Genomic DNA, 16,899 nt, shown 5'->3' on the forward strand with positions numbered 1-16,899 from the left:
TCGGGGAGAAATTCTCCCCCATCCCTAGTAACGTATGGCTGTGAGAGCTAGGGATGTATGAAAGGGACTTACCTTGTCCCGCAGCTTTTTTCGCAGTAGGGGGGAGGCGCTTCGCTTCTCCCCCCGAAGTTCATGCTATTTGCGTTGCCCTTATTTTCGCCGTAGTCTACATAAATCTTTACGTAGACTACAGGGACCAAATAAGGAACGCAAATGGCGGCTCCCTATGGGGGCCGCCATTTGCGTACGCGCTTTTTTTTTTTTTCAAAGTCACCCGTGATAGGCTACGTGACGATTAACGTAGCCTGTCACGGCTGACTTTGCAAATCTAGCCGTCATAGGCCACGTTAATCGTTACGTAGCCTATCACAGGGGTGGTGTTTTTTTTTTTTTTAACTTTCCTTGTGATGGCGGCGGTGGCAGCCGGTCGAAAGACCGGCTGCCGCCCCCGCCCCTGACGAAGACCCGACGAACCGCCGCCGGGACCCGCCGCCGGGAGGGACATTCGTGAAAGGTAAGTCCCATCCCAGGGGGGGGCGGGGGTGGGGGGGCGGAGAATTTCACCGCTGATTTCGGGGGGCCAAATGCGTTGGCGCTCGGCCCCCTGAAGTTTCGGGGAGAAATTCTCCCCCATCCCTAGTGAGAGCTGGACTGTAAGGAAGGCTGAGCGCCGAAGAATTGATGCTTTCGAACTGTGGTGCTGGAGAAGACTCTTGGACTGCAAGGAGGTCAAATCAGTCAATCCCAAAGGAAATCAACCCTGACTGCTCATTGGAAGGACAGATACTGAAGCTGAAGCTCAAATATTTTGGCCACCAAATGCGAAGAGAAAACTCCCTGGAAAAGACCCTGATGCTGGGAAAGATTGAAGGCAAAAGGTGAAGGGGACGGCAGAGGATGAGATGGCTAGATAGCATCACCGATGCAATGAATATGAACTTGAGCATACTCCAGGAGAGAGCAGAGGATAGGAAGGCCTCGTGTGCTCTGGTCCATGGGGTCACGAAGAGTCGGGCACGACTGAACGACTGAACAACAACATTTGTTTGCTCTGCATATTTTTGTTTGTAACCTATGAACTGACTGAATCCATCTTAGAATTTGTATAAATACCCCTTCCCCAGAGAAATCATTCTGTCTCTCTCTCTCTCTCTCTCTCTCTCTCTCTCTCTATATATATATATATATATATATAATTCTTGTGCACTTAATAAATTCCCCATTTTTAAAGAAACTTATTTTGGTATCATTGTGTTGTAGCAGCCATATCAGGGGTCAGACTAAGTAGCCTCATGCAGTCTCATGCTTCATGTTCTTGCTGAGCTCTTTCTCCCTTGAATATATTGTTGTAAGCTGACGAGACACAGGAATTCCTTATCTTGTCAAAGGTCATACAATTGTATATCTTGTTCTCTGCTGTTCTCTTCTGTTCTCTCCTTATCATGGCTACCCTATAACCCAGTTCTTGTATTATAAACAATAGTGCTAGGAGGAGAAATGTTAAGGATTGCAACCCCATGCAGGAGGGGGAGGAGGAGCCGTTTCATATGTGTCACAATGTCTATAAAACCAATGTGCTAATGTAAATCGGGGCTTCTGGCTCTTTGGAAACGATTCCAGCCTTAAGCCCGCGCGTTAAATAAAGAATCTCTTTTTCCTTCACTCCGTGGTCTCTCTGACTCTGGGTTCTGCAACATAAATGGTGCCGTGACTCGGATGTGGCAGGCTCTGAGCCAGACAGGTGGCAGTTGCCTGCTCTTGATCGCCGCACCAGGAGGACGAGCTCGGCGCATGCCTCCCTTTCTTGGCGCCACCGACCTTTTTGTCGAGTGAATGGGAGAAAGCCTGCACCAGGATCGCCCAAACGGCAGCGAGCAGCAAGAGAACCTTGGGAAGCGGAGGAAGGAACTTGAGCCCTGCCTGTATCGCAGCTGCAATTGAGTTGAAACCCACATTGGAAGCCTTCAGGAGAAAGGCAAGTATATGGGAAAAAGAGGGCCCCGCCTTTAGGGAGAAAGGCCACTGGGCAGAAAAAAAGAGGGCCCCGCCTTATGAAGAAGGTCAGTGTTGGTGGTATACGTATACAAAAGAACCTACTCCTTGCGGGTAGAAGGGGGGCCTGATCACACCCCCGAGTGGGCGCCAGTACCTAGCACGCCAGTACTCAGTAGGAAGCTGAGGAAGCTGGGGAAGCCGTTTTCCGCTCTGGTAAAAAGTGGGAAAAGTGGGTGGCAGGGACATATGGATGTAGTGGAGAGATTGATGATTGTGTGAGTGGCTACTGCGGTTTCTGAAGCATACCGTTGACCGTCCGGGTGCCCAGGCCAGTAGCAAAGTGCGTGGTGTGAAAAATCCTCTTGTGTCGGCCAGTGAGACCCCTTACTCACTGACCAATTCCCATTCCCTAATTGTGTCTGTCTTCAATTTAGGAGGGAGGCTATGGGTGGTGGGGGAAGCAAACCTTGCACCCCCTTGAGATGTATGTCAAACAAAGAAGGAAAAAGGTTTTTTTAAAAAGATTCAGAATAGAAAGAGAAAACAGCAAAAAGCTCAAGGTCGAGCTGAGAGGAAAAAAAACAAGATCTGAGGCTGTTAATTAGAAAAATGTTGCAGGACAGTCTGGCTTTTAACAAAGCGTGGGAGCGTGAGAGTGTAAGGCCAAAGAAGTAGCTGTTAGCCTAGCGCGCCGAGAGAGGGGGGGCAGGAAAATTGCCCACAACGTTCTGAGTTGTGCAACATCATCACCTCGCCTAATTGAGATGAAATCCCTAAGAAATGGAAACTGAAAATGAAGACCCAGAAGATGAAAGCAAAATAGAAAATAAAGGTGAAGAATCAGCCCCCAGAGCACAGGCTAGACCCCTCTTCGAGTGAAAAGTGTGCCATAAGACTGTCCCAAAGCAGAATGAAGCAGAAAGACCATGTTGAAGATCTCTGTCAAGGTAACCGTGTTTAGCTTTGAACTGTGTTAGAATTGCATAGAGCCTGTAGCTACTGACCATCGGCTATATGATTTCTGAAGAGCGTAACCATTAAGCTTTTGCCGTGGGATTCCCTGCAATGAAGAAATCTCACTGATTTGAGTGTCCAGTGTTACACTGCCTAAGTGTGTGTGCTAAAGAGACCGAGAAACCAGACAGCATGTTCCTGGCCAAGCCAAAATCACGCTACTGCCATGCTCCTGGAAGCTGCAATAAACTGTGTAAGCTGGGAGACCCAACCTGATTGAAAAGAAAAGAAGATATTGGAGCAACTGTCTTGAAAAACAATGAAATCTGTGTAGCTGGCTGGCTGACGCTGTCAGTGATGTTACAACTTTAAATTAAGACTGTTTTCCTGTTTGAGACCCCAGCGAAGAAAGCTGAACCGAGTTATTTGTTGCCCGTGCCAAAGCAAGAATTTGGCTGCCCTGTACCTCATCGTGTCCTGTTTTAAGCTTGGGATTTACAAATACAAACAAACTGAGAAGCTTGCCTTTGAAGTCCTGCAAATCACCCCACCGCCTCCACGAAGATTAATGGCTGCCTGAAAAATGCAAGTATAAGGCGATGCCCATCACCCCCCAGCGTCCTGAGTTTCGGCACTCAGTGTTTCAGTGCTTTCGTGTACCAGGTTAGAAGAAAAAAAAAAGAGTAAGTTTTTTAAAATGTCTGTGAGAGAACCTGACAGAAGTAAAATAAAATTTACAGAGGAGTTGCCCAAGTTAAAGCATCATGGCTAGAGAGCTGAGCTGTGCCGCTCTGTTTAAACAGAAGCCTTGCTAAAAAGTTAAAGGCCCTTGTCTGTCAGAAGGGGTGTAGGGCCACACTTTCCCTTTTTAAACTGATGCAAAAGTGGAGAGCCTTTGCTGGAAACATCGCATATTCATTGCCCAGAGCCTTCACTGTTTGCCTCCATCATCATCTGGGCTTTTTAGAGACACTCTGCACATGAACTAAAATTTTAAATTGTCAAAGACTTGCCATGGACAGTGCTGTGAAGCTTTTGATAAACTTGAACTCTCATCGCTGTGGACCATGTGTCTGTGTTTGTAGTCAGCTCAGTGTACAGCAGGCTAAGTTTGATTTATAACTTTTAAATTTCCTTCTGCTAAAACTCATGCAGCATAGAGTTGCTGATGCAAAAATGGTGACCTAGAACTCTTTGTGTGTGTGGGTATGCCTTTCCCTTGATTTTGATGAGCCCTGAGCTTTCAGCCAGAAGAGCAGTATAATTGCTGGATCTGCTCCATCATGCCTTACCATGCAAAAAGTGTTTTCCATTCATTGTATTAAATTGCAGAAAAAGTTTGTTGTATATATTTTATGATTTCTTAGATATCATAAAATATATGTGATATTTGCAGATTAGTGTTAGTTGCAACTCCAAATAATACTAAGTGTGGTTCCCAATGGATGACGAGGAGAAAAGACAAAGTCAAGTAGAAGAAAGAAAAGGCAAGAGGAAAAAAAAAAACATTTATAAAAAAGAAGCGTGGCCATAGTTGCCCCCAGGGTAAATTAAAAGCAGCTGATTGTGCCTGGAGCTTATTACCTGGGGTAAAGTAGCCACAATAATGTAATAGTTCTTTAAGATGAAGAAAATGTAACTAGAAAGAGAAGAAGAGCCTATCCCAAATGTGTGTCATTGGGACTAGTGTAAGGCAGAAAGGTTTAAGTGAGTAAGTTTAACTTGAAAAAGACAAATAAAGAGACAAGGCTGGTGCATGGAGCAGAAAGTTTTGTATAAAAAGTTTGAAACATGATCTGCAATACAGGCAGATCAGCAAAGAAAAAAAAAGCAAAAAGAAAGAGAAAAAATTTGTCTTCCCATACTAATAAATAAAAGTGTTATCAAGCACTCTGAGAAGCGAAGTTGTTTACAGGAAGCTGTGCCTGAGAACCAAACACTTCTAGCCTATGCTGAAAATGCTTGCTAGTGTTGTGCTGCCTCATGGGTAACATGTATGGTATAAAACCCATTTAGCCCAATAGCTCGTGGTTCAGAGAAGCTGTCTGATCCAACCATTAAGTACGCCTGTGTGCTGTAAGTTACCCAATAAAGCCTCCTTGTAAGTACCCCCCCCCCCGCTAGAATCCCAAAACACAAGTTGGGCTAGAGCGCCTCACCCAGTATCAAACCCTGCTGTTAAAAGCCATGAAAGCAGGTATGAAGAAGTCAGTTAATATGACCAAAGTGTCTAAAGTGCTGCAAGGTGCCACCAAGGCCCCAGAGCGTACTTGGAGCGTCTTTCAAATGCCTATCGCCAGTACACCCCCCTCGACCCAGAGGCCCAAGAAAACATAGATGAAATAAGAAAAGAAGAAGACACGGCAGAGGCAGAAGATTCTTAAAAAAGAACCAGTGTGCCCAGTGTGGACAAGATAGACATTAGTGGCATGAATGCCCAAATAAAATAAATCAAATACACAAAGGAGAAAACCAAAGGGGCCAGAATGGGCGAAGAGGGAGACAGCTTGAGAGGGGCCGTGATATTGACTGTGAGGGGCCGTGACATTGACTTCATAATTGACACTGGAGCAGCATCAAGAGCAAGCAAACGTTAGCCTTAAACAAGAAGTTCAAACACTGAGCAAAGTTCTTCAAGCCCAGCGTCGCTTTGTCTTAAAAAAATAAGCCATTCCCATCACAGAAGTTCATCCTTTCCAACCAAGAGTTAAAGTATGAGTTAAAAAGGGAAAAATAACCCTTTGACTCCCAGATGGAAAGACTGAAAACTGTCATACTTTCCACCCCCGCAGCTATGAAAGCAGCTAGAATTAAACCCTGGATACATTGGACACGAGTCAAGAGAGCGAGAGGGGGAAAGTAGACCATAAACAGAAATCCTGAAAATCCTTTAAAAATCATTCTGAAAAAGCAGTAAGAAGACTCAGGCTAGACCTTACTGTGGACACACCGGGAAACTGTCCCCCTGCGTATGGTCAGACCTGCAACTGGAGAATTGAAGAAGGGGACTAGACCCTACTGCAGCTTGCCAGGTGAATAGCTGCCCAGCGTACGGTCAGATCCCAAAGAAGATCAAACATGCGTGTTGTAGTGTTAGTAGTGTTGCATTGTGTTTCCTTAATAAGGTGCAAAAAGGGGGGTCTGCCCTTGGAAAAAGAAGTTTGTCCCAGTGATTTGCTGATAATTACTGGCTTCACCTGGCTAACATCACTAGAATAAAACATTTTTGTTTGCCAAAAGGTATACCTGCAAACAGGCTTATTAGCTCTTGCCTAATACCTGTCTGTAGACATCCTGGGAACATTCAAAAAGATACCATGTTAAAAGTTTATGGTGTAAGTTTAACTTATTCCCAAAATGCTAATTGGGGCGTGGTTGCAAAGATCCTACCCCCTACAGAGTTCACTCTATGCACCCCCATCATTGCTGAAACAAATGCTACGTGTGCACAAATGCTTAATTGTCAAAAAATTTTCCAGAAAATACAAAGCTATCCCTGGCCCTCTTCCACTGTAATAAAATTCAAAACATATCTTTTAATAATGCCCACATACTTTTGCCTCATAGATGGTTTTAGACATGTAATTCTCGCACTTGGTCATTCATTCCTGCCAACTTGTCTGATAACCACCCATGTTGCCTCAGCCGCCAATTGAACTGGTGCCAATTCTTCCCCTGTAGCCTGAAAAAATCCGTCAATGGCAGCCTCGAGCACTCCAACTAACTAAAAATTGTAATAGTCATGTGCAGTTATATTTTGACTCAGAAAAATTGGCCTTAGCAATGTCACTGGTTAAGGTTCCAGGTTTAGCCTTGGCTAATGGTCTAAAGAACAACCGGTTAGCTTGCAGCTTAGCCAAAAGCATAAATGCCACCTCACAAGCATTGTCATTGTTAAATAAAAAGTTGCGTGATCTAAAAGGTGCAGTTCTAGAAAATAGAGCTGGTATAGATTACCTCTTCCTTCTTCATCATTTAAGTTGTGAGACACACCAAAAGCTCTGTTGTTTTAACTTAACTAATAATGGCAATGCTGTAGATAAACAGATCAACAAGCTGCACAATATAGTAGCTAACAAAACAATAAGACAAAACAATTAGCTCAATTAGTTAACCCCTTGGCTTCCAGATCTTAGCTGGCTTGAAGCATTGTTCATCCTAATTCTACCAGTGTTGTTCATAAAAGTTCTGTTATGTCTCTGCGTTCCTTGTCTTATGCGCTGTTTAACCAATCTGGTTTATGTCTCAGCTAATAAAACTGCTGCCCTCTATGCTCTAATAGCCCAACAAGAGGCTAAGTAATATGTATGTCACAAAAAGCTTTGTATAGTTATCAGTAATGCTATAATTGTAATGAAATTATGCATTTAAGGGGGGAATGTAGCAGCCATATCAGGGGTCAGACTAAGTAGCCTCATGCAGTCTCATGCTTCATGTTCTTGCTGAGCTCTTTCTCCCTTGAATATATTGTTGTAAGCTGACGAGACACAGGAATTCCTTATCTTGTCAAAGGTCATACAATTGTATATCTTGTTCTCTGCTGTTCTCTTCTGTTCTCTCCTTATCATGGCTACCCTATAACCCAGTTCTTGTATTATAAACAATAGTGCTAGGAGGAGAAATGTTAAGGATTGCAACCCCATGCAGGAGGGGGAGGAGGAGCCGTTTCATATGTGTCACAATGTCTATAAAACCAATGTGCTAATGTAAATCGGGGCTTCTGGCTCTTTGGAAACGATTCCAGCCTTAAGCCCGCGCGTTAAATAAAGAATCTCTTTTTCCTTCACTCCGTGGTCTCTCTGACTCTGGGTTCTGCAACAGTGTAACTTATGCCAAAACATGCTATCACCAAAGTTAAAAGGTCCCTTAATACTGAAGGCATGTACACTTTACACATGTTCAGAGAGGAAATTTGGTAACACAAGGCTGTAAAAAATTGTTTAACTGAGCCAATGTGTAATTCACGTATGTGTTCGCCCCACCCCCCAGCCCCTGTCACACTGCACTCCAAGCTAGATTGTCCTTGGTGAAATGCAATCTCTTTGAAAGAACTGTAGGAGTCAAAGCTATATGGAGGTAGGTCAATTGGTCCTAATGAGTCTTGTCATCCAAAGATAAAGCTGACGGGTTTCTGATTACCTGGCTTTCAGTTTACCCTGCTTTTCCTATTCTAATATCTGTTGTTCCTTACCCTTGTTTTCTTTCATATTGCTTTGCTTTGTGTGGTGATCTTAACTTCAAGCTGTTTCTGTGTGAGCAATGTGTGGCCCATTTAAGAATATTTTATGAAATTAAATTCAGTGGGTTAATTTTTATTTTTCAAAGCTGTGATAGGTTTGAAATTCTCCATCATGCAACTTTCTCCCCACTCCCTATTATGCTTTCATTTTTCATCTTCTTTCCTCATAAATAAAAAAGCTTATAATCATATCACAAGGACATTATGCCTGGACAATTTAAATTGTTACAATTTTTCATTTCCTCATATTATACTGAAATAGATTGCAATTCTAATACCAGACTGAGCTAGCCATTGTATTATCTTTATTAAGTTTACAATACAGTCTTTTAACATAATACTCACTGAGGGCAGGTCTTGCAGAATGGTAGAAGCATCATTATTTTAAGCTTGGCTATCTGAATTCACTCTGTATAGTTTAATGCCTGTGCAACCTGATACAATTTGTACTGCAATGTACCTGAACTTTTCAGGATGATCATGTTTTAGATCCCCTGTAGGTTGCTTAGATAAATGCAACACATGAAGGCCATAACCATTTTTTATGTAAAGAAAAAGTGTTAAACCCTAACCTGTCTCAGTCACGAAGAGGCTGAGCAAGATAATTTATTTTGTATGTTTACTGCAAGTTCTGCCCTTTTAAAGGTTTGCTGATTCTTTTTTGGATGAGTTTTCTTGAGCTGGTCCTGTTGTTTTGCCTATATTTCAAGCCAGGTAGTTGAGAGACATATAGGGCTGATTCTGGCAGAAACTCTATTAGAATTCACATCTGAACACCCAAGCTCCACAAGGGCAAAGGAAGCGTCACTTGTCACAAATTTCTGCTGAACATTTAAGCAGAAGTGACATTTACTAGGGCTTGTTTGGAAGATTTATTAATGCAATATATCCTTGGCAAGAATAGCTGCTTCAGTAAACGTTATGCTCTAACACATAACAATGAGCTTAAATGCAAGAAGATTCACTAGCACTTAGTCACTGAAGTGAAAGCAAATATACAGTAGACGTTTTATTATGGGTGTGCCTTCACTTCTGCTCCATTCCACGTGGATTAGCCTGACATCTGTTGTGGGGATAGAGTGAATCCATGACATGTTAATTGCTAAGATGTATGTTAAAAAAAGGTAATTTTCAGACAAAGGTAAGCTTTTATTCTCTAGCAAACTGTGTTGGATCTAATACATTCATATATTGGGCATATCATGAGTGTAATCAGAAGCAAACAGTCTTCATCGTTTTTGTTAGGGTGTATTTTATAACCTTTCCTATAATAAATTTCAAGCTATATCTGGAATATTTCTGCAGTTGTTTTAGCTCTCTATAAAAATATCACCTTCTGACTCATTTGACATATTTTAACTGCATTCAGGTTATCTTGTTTGTTGTTCTGAAATGGGAATAAAAGCCCACAAGTTGACTGAAAAGGGAATAAAAAGCACACAATATAATTTAGCTCAAGCACTCTAGTAGGAGATATCATTGGGTTTCTATTGTGACATGGTTTAAGCTGCCATTATATTAATATGCATCACCCCAGGGTGACAGATGTGGCTGGGAAGGTGTGGCCATCAGTATGGACTTTGACAGATTGGCCTCCTACCACATGATAGAATCCTGGTATCACATGTGTGCTGTGGGCTGCTGCACTTTTAATATGCCCTTTCTGCCCCAACGGTGCACCACTGCAGAAGGATAGTTGACACAAATAGCTTGCTGTGGACAGTGTGTTATGTGGAACATGAAAGGGACAAGTTGACACTATTGCAGTGGTTCAGGTCTCTATTGCAAGCAAAGCCAAAGTAGCTTGCAGGCCAGTTTAAGAGTTCATTCTAACTTGTGGGATTCCTCCACCTCAGCATGGGTCTGTAGTTCAAAGTAGATCTTCACAACTATTTCTGGGACTCCAGTTCAAGTGATTTAAATTAAAAACCAGGGGGTGTGCTGAATTTTAATTTTAATGATGTAATTTGCACTTTTGAGAAGGGGTAGCCCTGCCCTGTTTTTTTAATTCAGTCTAGACAAGTTGTGAGCCAGAGCTGAGGAGGGATGGACAAAGGGAGTCTGTTTAATTCTTTCCCCTGTGGTCATTTTGTAGTTCAAAATCACTCCAGTCCTCTTTTTCACCCACAGGGGAAAATTATGGGGAAGCGACAGGAACACCTTTGAAGCACAGTGAGGAGCTAATTGAGAATGGGCTAGCTCAGTATGAATAAATCCTAACTCACACTTGTTTAATTTGATTTATAAGTAGTGAGGTGCAAACACCCGTATATAAATCTCAAAAAAATCTGGGTTTTGTGAACATTCTTTGTGAGTTTCACAAAACGCTGAAGGGTTTTGCAAGTGCTCTAGAAGAATGCTGGAAAAACCCAGATGATTTTGCACACACAAGCAAAGAGAAACAAAAGTAGGGATGGCGGAGAATTTCTCCCCGAATCTTCGGGGGGCCGAGCGCCAACGCATTCGGCCCCCAGAAATTGGTGGTGAAATTCTCCGCCACCCCCCGCCACCCCCCCGGGATGGGACTTACCTTTGGCGAAAGTCCCTCCCGGCGGCGGGTCCCGGCGGCGGTTCGTCGGCCTTTTGTCGGGGGTGGGGGTGGGGGCGGCAGCCGGTCTTCTGACCGGCTGCCGCTGCCGCCATTACAAAGTAAAGTGTTAAAAAAAGAAAAAAACCGTGATAGGCTACGTAACGATTAATGTAGCCTATCATGGCTAGATTTCCAAAGTCAGCCGTGATAGGCTACGTAAATCGTTACGTAGCCTATCACGGGTGACTTTGAAAAAAAAAAAGCACGTACGCAAATGGCGGCGGCCTATGGGCACTGCCATTTGCGTTCCTTATTTGGTCCCGGTAGTCTACGTAAAGATTTATGTAGACTACCGGGATCAAATAAGGAACGCAAATGGCGGTGCCCATAGGCCGCCGCCATTTCCGTACGTGTGTTGTTGTTTTTTCAAAATCACCCGTGATAGGTTACGTAACGATTTACATAGCCTATCACGGCTGACTTTGGAAATCTAGCCGTGATAGGCTACGTTAATCGTTACGTAGCCTATCACATTTTTTTTTTTTTAACACTTTGTTTCGCGGCCGGGGAGATGGGGCGCTTCTCCCCGGCCTGAATTTCGGCCAGACGAGGCGGGAAGCCTCCCCCCCCGGGCCTGAATTTCGGCCGGGCGAGGCGGGACGGCTCCCCCCCCTCGCCTGAACTTCGGGGGGAGAAGCGAAGCACCTCCCCCCCACCGCGAAGCACCCCTGCGAAAAGGTAAGTGACTTTCGTACATCCCTAAACAAAAGCAAAATAATTGCCTTACCTTGTGAAGAGAGACATAGACAGAGACAGCGATAGAGACTGTAAACTGTTGGCGGGAAGCACTCTACTCACTAGTCAGGCATAGGGATGGCAGAGAATTCCGCCACGGATCACGGTGAGGCTGAATGCCGGTGCATTTGCCCCCCCAAACTCCTTGGCGGAATGGCCTGCCACCCCCCCGCCACCCCGTGGATCCCCCCCGGGATGAGACTCACCTGGGGCGGATCTTCCGGGCGGCGGCGGCTCTGGTGGCGGCTTCGGCTGTGGCGGCTGGTCTTCCGACCGGCTGCCGCCGCCGCCATTTCCACTCTTGTAAAAAAAAGAAAAGAAAAGAAAAAGAAAGACGTGATAGGCTATGTAAATCTTTATGTAGCCTATAATGGCTGGGTAGGTTAAAAACAAAAACAAAAACCGTGTACGCAAATGGCGGCGGCTACGGCCGCTGCCATTTGCGTTCCTTATTTTTGCCCTCTTAATATTTGTTCAAAGTTTGTTCAATTACCCTAAATATTTACATAGGCTAAAACGGGGAATCAAAAAGGGACGCAAATAGCACCCGCTACGCTATTTGCGTTCCCCTTTATTTTCGCCGTCATAGTCTACGTAAATATTTACGTAGATTAAGAGGGCAAAAATAAGGAATGCAAATGGCGGCGGACGTAGCCACCACCATTTGTTTATGCGTTTTTTTTGTTTTGTTTTTTCCCCAGAGCCCTCCGTGGCCGGAAATCCGGCTGTGGACAGCTCTGCCGTGGCTGGGCCTAGCCAGCTGCTCCGCGGAGCTGCCGCGGAGCACAGCCGGCCATGGAGGATTCCGGGAGGGGGAGGAATGGAGTGCCTCCCCCCCGCAAGGATTCCGGGGGGAGGGACGGAACGCCCCCCCCACCATCAACATAATCCGCGAACAGGTAAGTGACTTTCATACATCCCTAGTCAGGCAAGCTATCCATCCGAACTGCCGATTTGGTTCTTGAAGTGGAAATACAGATGTGCAGAAGCATAATTTTTACTTCAGCAGTGGGCTGGGCTAGTAAGACAAATGATGGCCTGAACAAATAGTGAGCTCCTTCCTGCTGCTAGTTTATACCCCCCCCCAATCTACTTTTACAAGCAAAGCTTTGCTTTTTTTCTTCGTTTGTGAAGGTCGGAGTCGGGGAGGGAAGAAACAGCAAGATAGGGTGGAAGGCAAGCCCCATTTTGAGTCTAACCAAAGCTCAGATGAGCCTGGGCTAGCCTTAATTATTGTAACTCAAACCTTTCAAGCCCAAGACTTTTTAAATACTTTCCCCATCCCTTACATTGACTTCAGTTTTATTGGCTGAAATTTTATTTTAAAGAGCTTGGTACGCATTTATGGTTTTTGTTGATGACTTCAGTAAGAGGAGGATCAAACCCCAAGGGTTTTTCTGTACAGTCGAACAATCTGTCAAGTAGTCTTGACCATTTATGAGACAAAAAGTTTGTACTCTGTAGAATACTATCTCTGGTTAAAAAAAACAAAACATTTACATTTTTTGTAGCATACCCTGTTCAGACGTGACCTCTAACTAATTCATATGCCAGACATTTCTAAATAGTATTTCTTCTGGTTGCTTTTTACTTCCCAGGACTCCATTTCGCCCCTAAAAGTCTCATTTTGAAATGAATTTTTTGAAAAAGAAAACATTTTGCCCCCCAAAGACTCATCACCACCAATATGCCATTCTGACTTCATTTCAGGTGTTGCTGAAATTCCCTGCAGAACTTCAATATTCTACCGTGGTGCTTTACTTACAGTGACATCTGGTGCCTGCATATTGCATTGCAATATTTATACATGTAATAAATCTTGGATTAAAGAGCACTATCATGCCACGATAGTAAGAAGCAGAGACATCACCTTGCCGACAAAGGTCCGTCTAATCAAAGCTATGGTTTTCCCAGTAGTAATGTATGGCTGTGAGAGCTGGACTATAAGGAAGGCTGAGCGCCGAAGAATTGATGCTTTCGAACTGTGGTGCTGGAGAAGACTCTTACGAGTCCCCTGGACTGCAAGGAGGTCAAATCAGTCCATCCTAAAGGAAATCAACCCTGAGTGCTCATTGGAGGGACAGATACTGAAGCTGAAGCTCAAATATTTTGGCCACCTAATGCGAAGAGAAAACTCTCTGGAAAAGACCCTGATGCTGGGAAAGACTGAAGGCAGAAGGAGAAGGGGATGGCAGAGGATGAGATGGCTAGATAGCATCACCGATGCAATGAATATGAACTTGAGCACACTCCGGGAGAGAGCGCAGGACAGGAAGGCCTGGCGTGCTATGGTCTATGGGGTCACGAAGAGTCGGACACGACTGAACGACTGAACAACAACAACAACAACAACATCATGCCACAATGAAGTGTTAACTAGAGATAGATATAGACACTATTTCTAATATACATTTCATTTTTCCAATGAGAAGCAGGGAAAAGATTTATGGATAAGTGGATAAAGATGTTTAAGTCACAGAAAATTTGTTACAGAATTTTGTGCTGTAATTAATATTCAGACTTATTCATATTGGTAGTGAAAGCAGGATGGTTGCATACAGAGGTGTGCATCAACCCCCTAGCTTTGACTCAAATCCCAATTTGGCACTTCAGGAAACAGCCAAATGTTTTAGGCAGACAGATTTGGAGTTTGTTCAATTCAACTCGGTACTGAACCCAAGTTGAGGTTTGCAAATCCCATTGACTATCATGTTTTTTTAAGGCTATAACACTGTATTCTCTTTGTCAGAATTTCATTATATTAGTGGGCATAATAGTCCCATAGGAGGGGATTACGCCTGCCAAATATCGGAAAAATAGGTGCAGGGGTTTCTGTGCTATATGCCTTTATATTTTGATTTTTTTTCTTTAAAAAAGAGCAAGGAACTGCTGTCAGAACTGGATGAAACGTGCAAGGATAGTTGCCCCTTTTGAGGGGATTGAGCCTGCTACATTTCATATGAATAGGCACAGGGATTTTCATGCAAGAGTAACCTTAACATTTTGAGGGTATTCCAAAGAGGACATTTTTATCCCCCTATGTCCCAGTGTGGTGTAGTGGTGAGAGTGTTGGACTGGGAGTTGGGAGATCCAGGTTCTAGTCCCCACTCAGCCATGGAAGCTCACTGGGTGACTTTGGGCCAGTCACAGACTCTCAGCCCAACCTACTTCACAGGGTTGTTATTGTGAAGCTAAAATGGAGAGGGGGATTATATACGCCACCTTGAGATCCTTACAGAGGAAAAAAGGTGGGATATAATTTAAATAAATAAATAAATAAATAAATAAATAAATCCCTTGTGGACTGTTGTTCTGAAAATGAGAAACAGCCTAATGGTGTTCCTAAGTAAGAAATGTGCACATTAAAAAGTATTAGCACAGCAGTTCATGTGGAACAGGGGACCTCAATTGGGCGAAGGAAGTTAATCACTTCCCCTTCCCTTCCCTTCCCTTCCCTTCCCTACCCTCTGTTTTGTTTTTGGGTTTTTTTTGGCAAACTTGTGTGAACTTGGCATACATAATAGAGGTGTCCCCAGGCAAGAAACTTACAGTGTTTCAAATAGACAGGTATAAGGTCTAGGGAGTTATGATGACTGAAAACCAGTTTAAGGCTTTTTTCATAGTGAACTCTAGTGGCGTTGGAAGAATGGCCATCTCACAGTCCCATTCTTACTTTCCCTAAAAGCACAGTGATAGGAGCTTCTTATAAAACACACCCCAGGATTAGAAGTTGGACCTGTCAGTCACTCAACCATGTCAGTCACTCAACCGCATCCCCCCCCCCGCTCATAATCAGTGTTTAGATAAATGAAACCAAAAGACACTATTTGTAGGACACATATATTTTCAGAAACATGAGTTGCTAGCAAAGCCTCATTCTGGAGCAGCTTCCATTCTGTTGGCTTCAGAGGAAATGCCCCTTTCCCTTGAGAAGCAACAGAACCAGACTGAAGTGGCCCAATTCTGTTGGGGCTTCAGGCTTCATCCAAATCCGATACACCTCCTTAGCTGCAAGTTATCTTTGTGAGACAGAGGACTTGAAAAGGCTAAAGTAAAAGAAAGATATCTGAAAATGCATGCATTACGGGTAGGCTTTAATATTATATGTAATGAGTTGTACAATGAATTAATCTTTGTTTTAATTAGATTGTCATGGGCTAATCATTGTGTCCCCAACAAAGGAGATTGTTACCTTGTCGTGGTGCTGGAGCTTGAGCACCTCAATGATGCCATGAGCTAAACTGTGAAGGGACACCCAAGACGGGAAGGTCATGGCAGAGAGGTCAGAATAAATACGATCCCTGGGGAAGGTAATGGCAACCCACCCCAGTATTCCTGCCGTGAAAACTAAATGGATCAGTTAGGGATGGCAGAGAATTCTACCACGGATCTCAGTGAGGCCGAATGCCAGTGCATTTGGCCCACCGAAATCTGTGGCGGAACGGCCTGCCACCCTCCCGCCCCCTGCAGATATCCCCTGGGACAAGATTTACCTGGGGCGGATATTCCGGGTGGCGACAGCGGCAGCTGCGGCGGCTGGTCTTCCGACCGGCAGGCACCGCCGCCATTTGCAGACTTGTGGTTTTTTGTTTTTTTTTCCAAGATGGGATAGGCTATGTAAAGATTTACGTAGCCTATCATGGCTGGGTAAAAACAAAACAAAACACCGCATACGCAAATGGCGTCGGCTATGGCCGCCGCCATTTGTGTTCCTTATTTTTGGTGTCTTAGTCTACGTAAATATTTACGTAGACTAAGACGGCGAAAATAAGGGGAACACAAATAGCGTAGCAGGCGCAATTTGCGTCCCTTTTTGATTCGCTGTTTTAGCCTACGTAAATATTTACGTAGGCTAAAATGGCGAATCAAAAAGGGACGCAAATAGCACCCGTTACGCTATTTGCATTCCCCTTTATTTTCGCCATCATAGTCTATGTAAATATTTATTTACGCCGCCATAAATATTTATTTATGCCGTAGCCGCCGCCATTTGCGTATGCAGTTTTGTTCTGTTTTTTTACCCAGAGCCCTCCGCGGCCGGAAATCAGGCTGCGGACAGCTCTGGCCTGGCTGGGCCTGGCTGGCTGCTCTGCAGAGCTGCCGCGGAGCACAGCTGGCCATCGAGGATTCTGGGGGGGAGGGACGGAGTGCCTCCCCCCGTCGAGGATTCCAGGGGGAGGGACGGAACGCCTCCCCCCCCACCATAAACATAATCCACGGAAAGGTAAGTACATTTCGTAGATCCCTAGGATCAGTACAACCAGAGATATGTCGGTATACCATCGGAAGATGGGACTCCCAGGTCAGAAGATGGTCAAAATGCTACTGGGGAGGAGCAGATAGGGATGTATGAAAGTGACTTACCTTTCGCGGATTATGTTGATGG

General features: G+C 44.2%; 1 protein-coding gene across 3 annotated transcripts in view; it reads left to right on the forward strand.

The window, feature by feature from the left end:
• The window catches only part of PTPRN2 (protein tyrosine phosphatase receptor type N2), a 1,142,627-nt gene that overhangs the window by 346,889 nt on the left and 778,839 nt on the right, over nt 1-16,899 (forward strand). Inside the window, exon 1 of one of the 3 annotated variants that reach the window (XM_084859287.1) lies at nt 2,693-2,942. The exons of the other annotated variants lie outside the window; for them this stretch is intronic. Within the exon in view, the coding sequence (XP_084715413.1) occupies nt 2,906-2,942 (37 nt within the window). The 5' untranslated portion in view covers nt 2,693-2,905. Of the gene's footprint in view, nt 1-2,692; nt 2,943-16,899 lie in introns of those variants that run through there. 3 annotated transcript variants of the gene reach the window in all.

This window comes from Heloderma suspectum, chromosome 5, assembly GCF_057233095.1.
Source record: "Heloderma suspectum isolate Gila_16-S chromosome 5, 16-S_ref, whole genome shotgun sequence".
NCBI lineage: Eukaryota > Metazoa > Chordata > Lepidosauria > Squamata > Helodermatidae > Heloderma > Heloderma suspectum.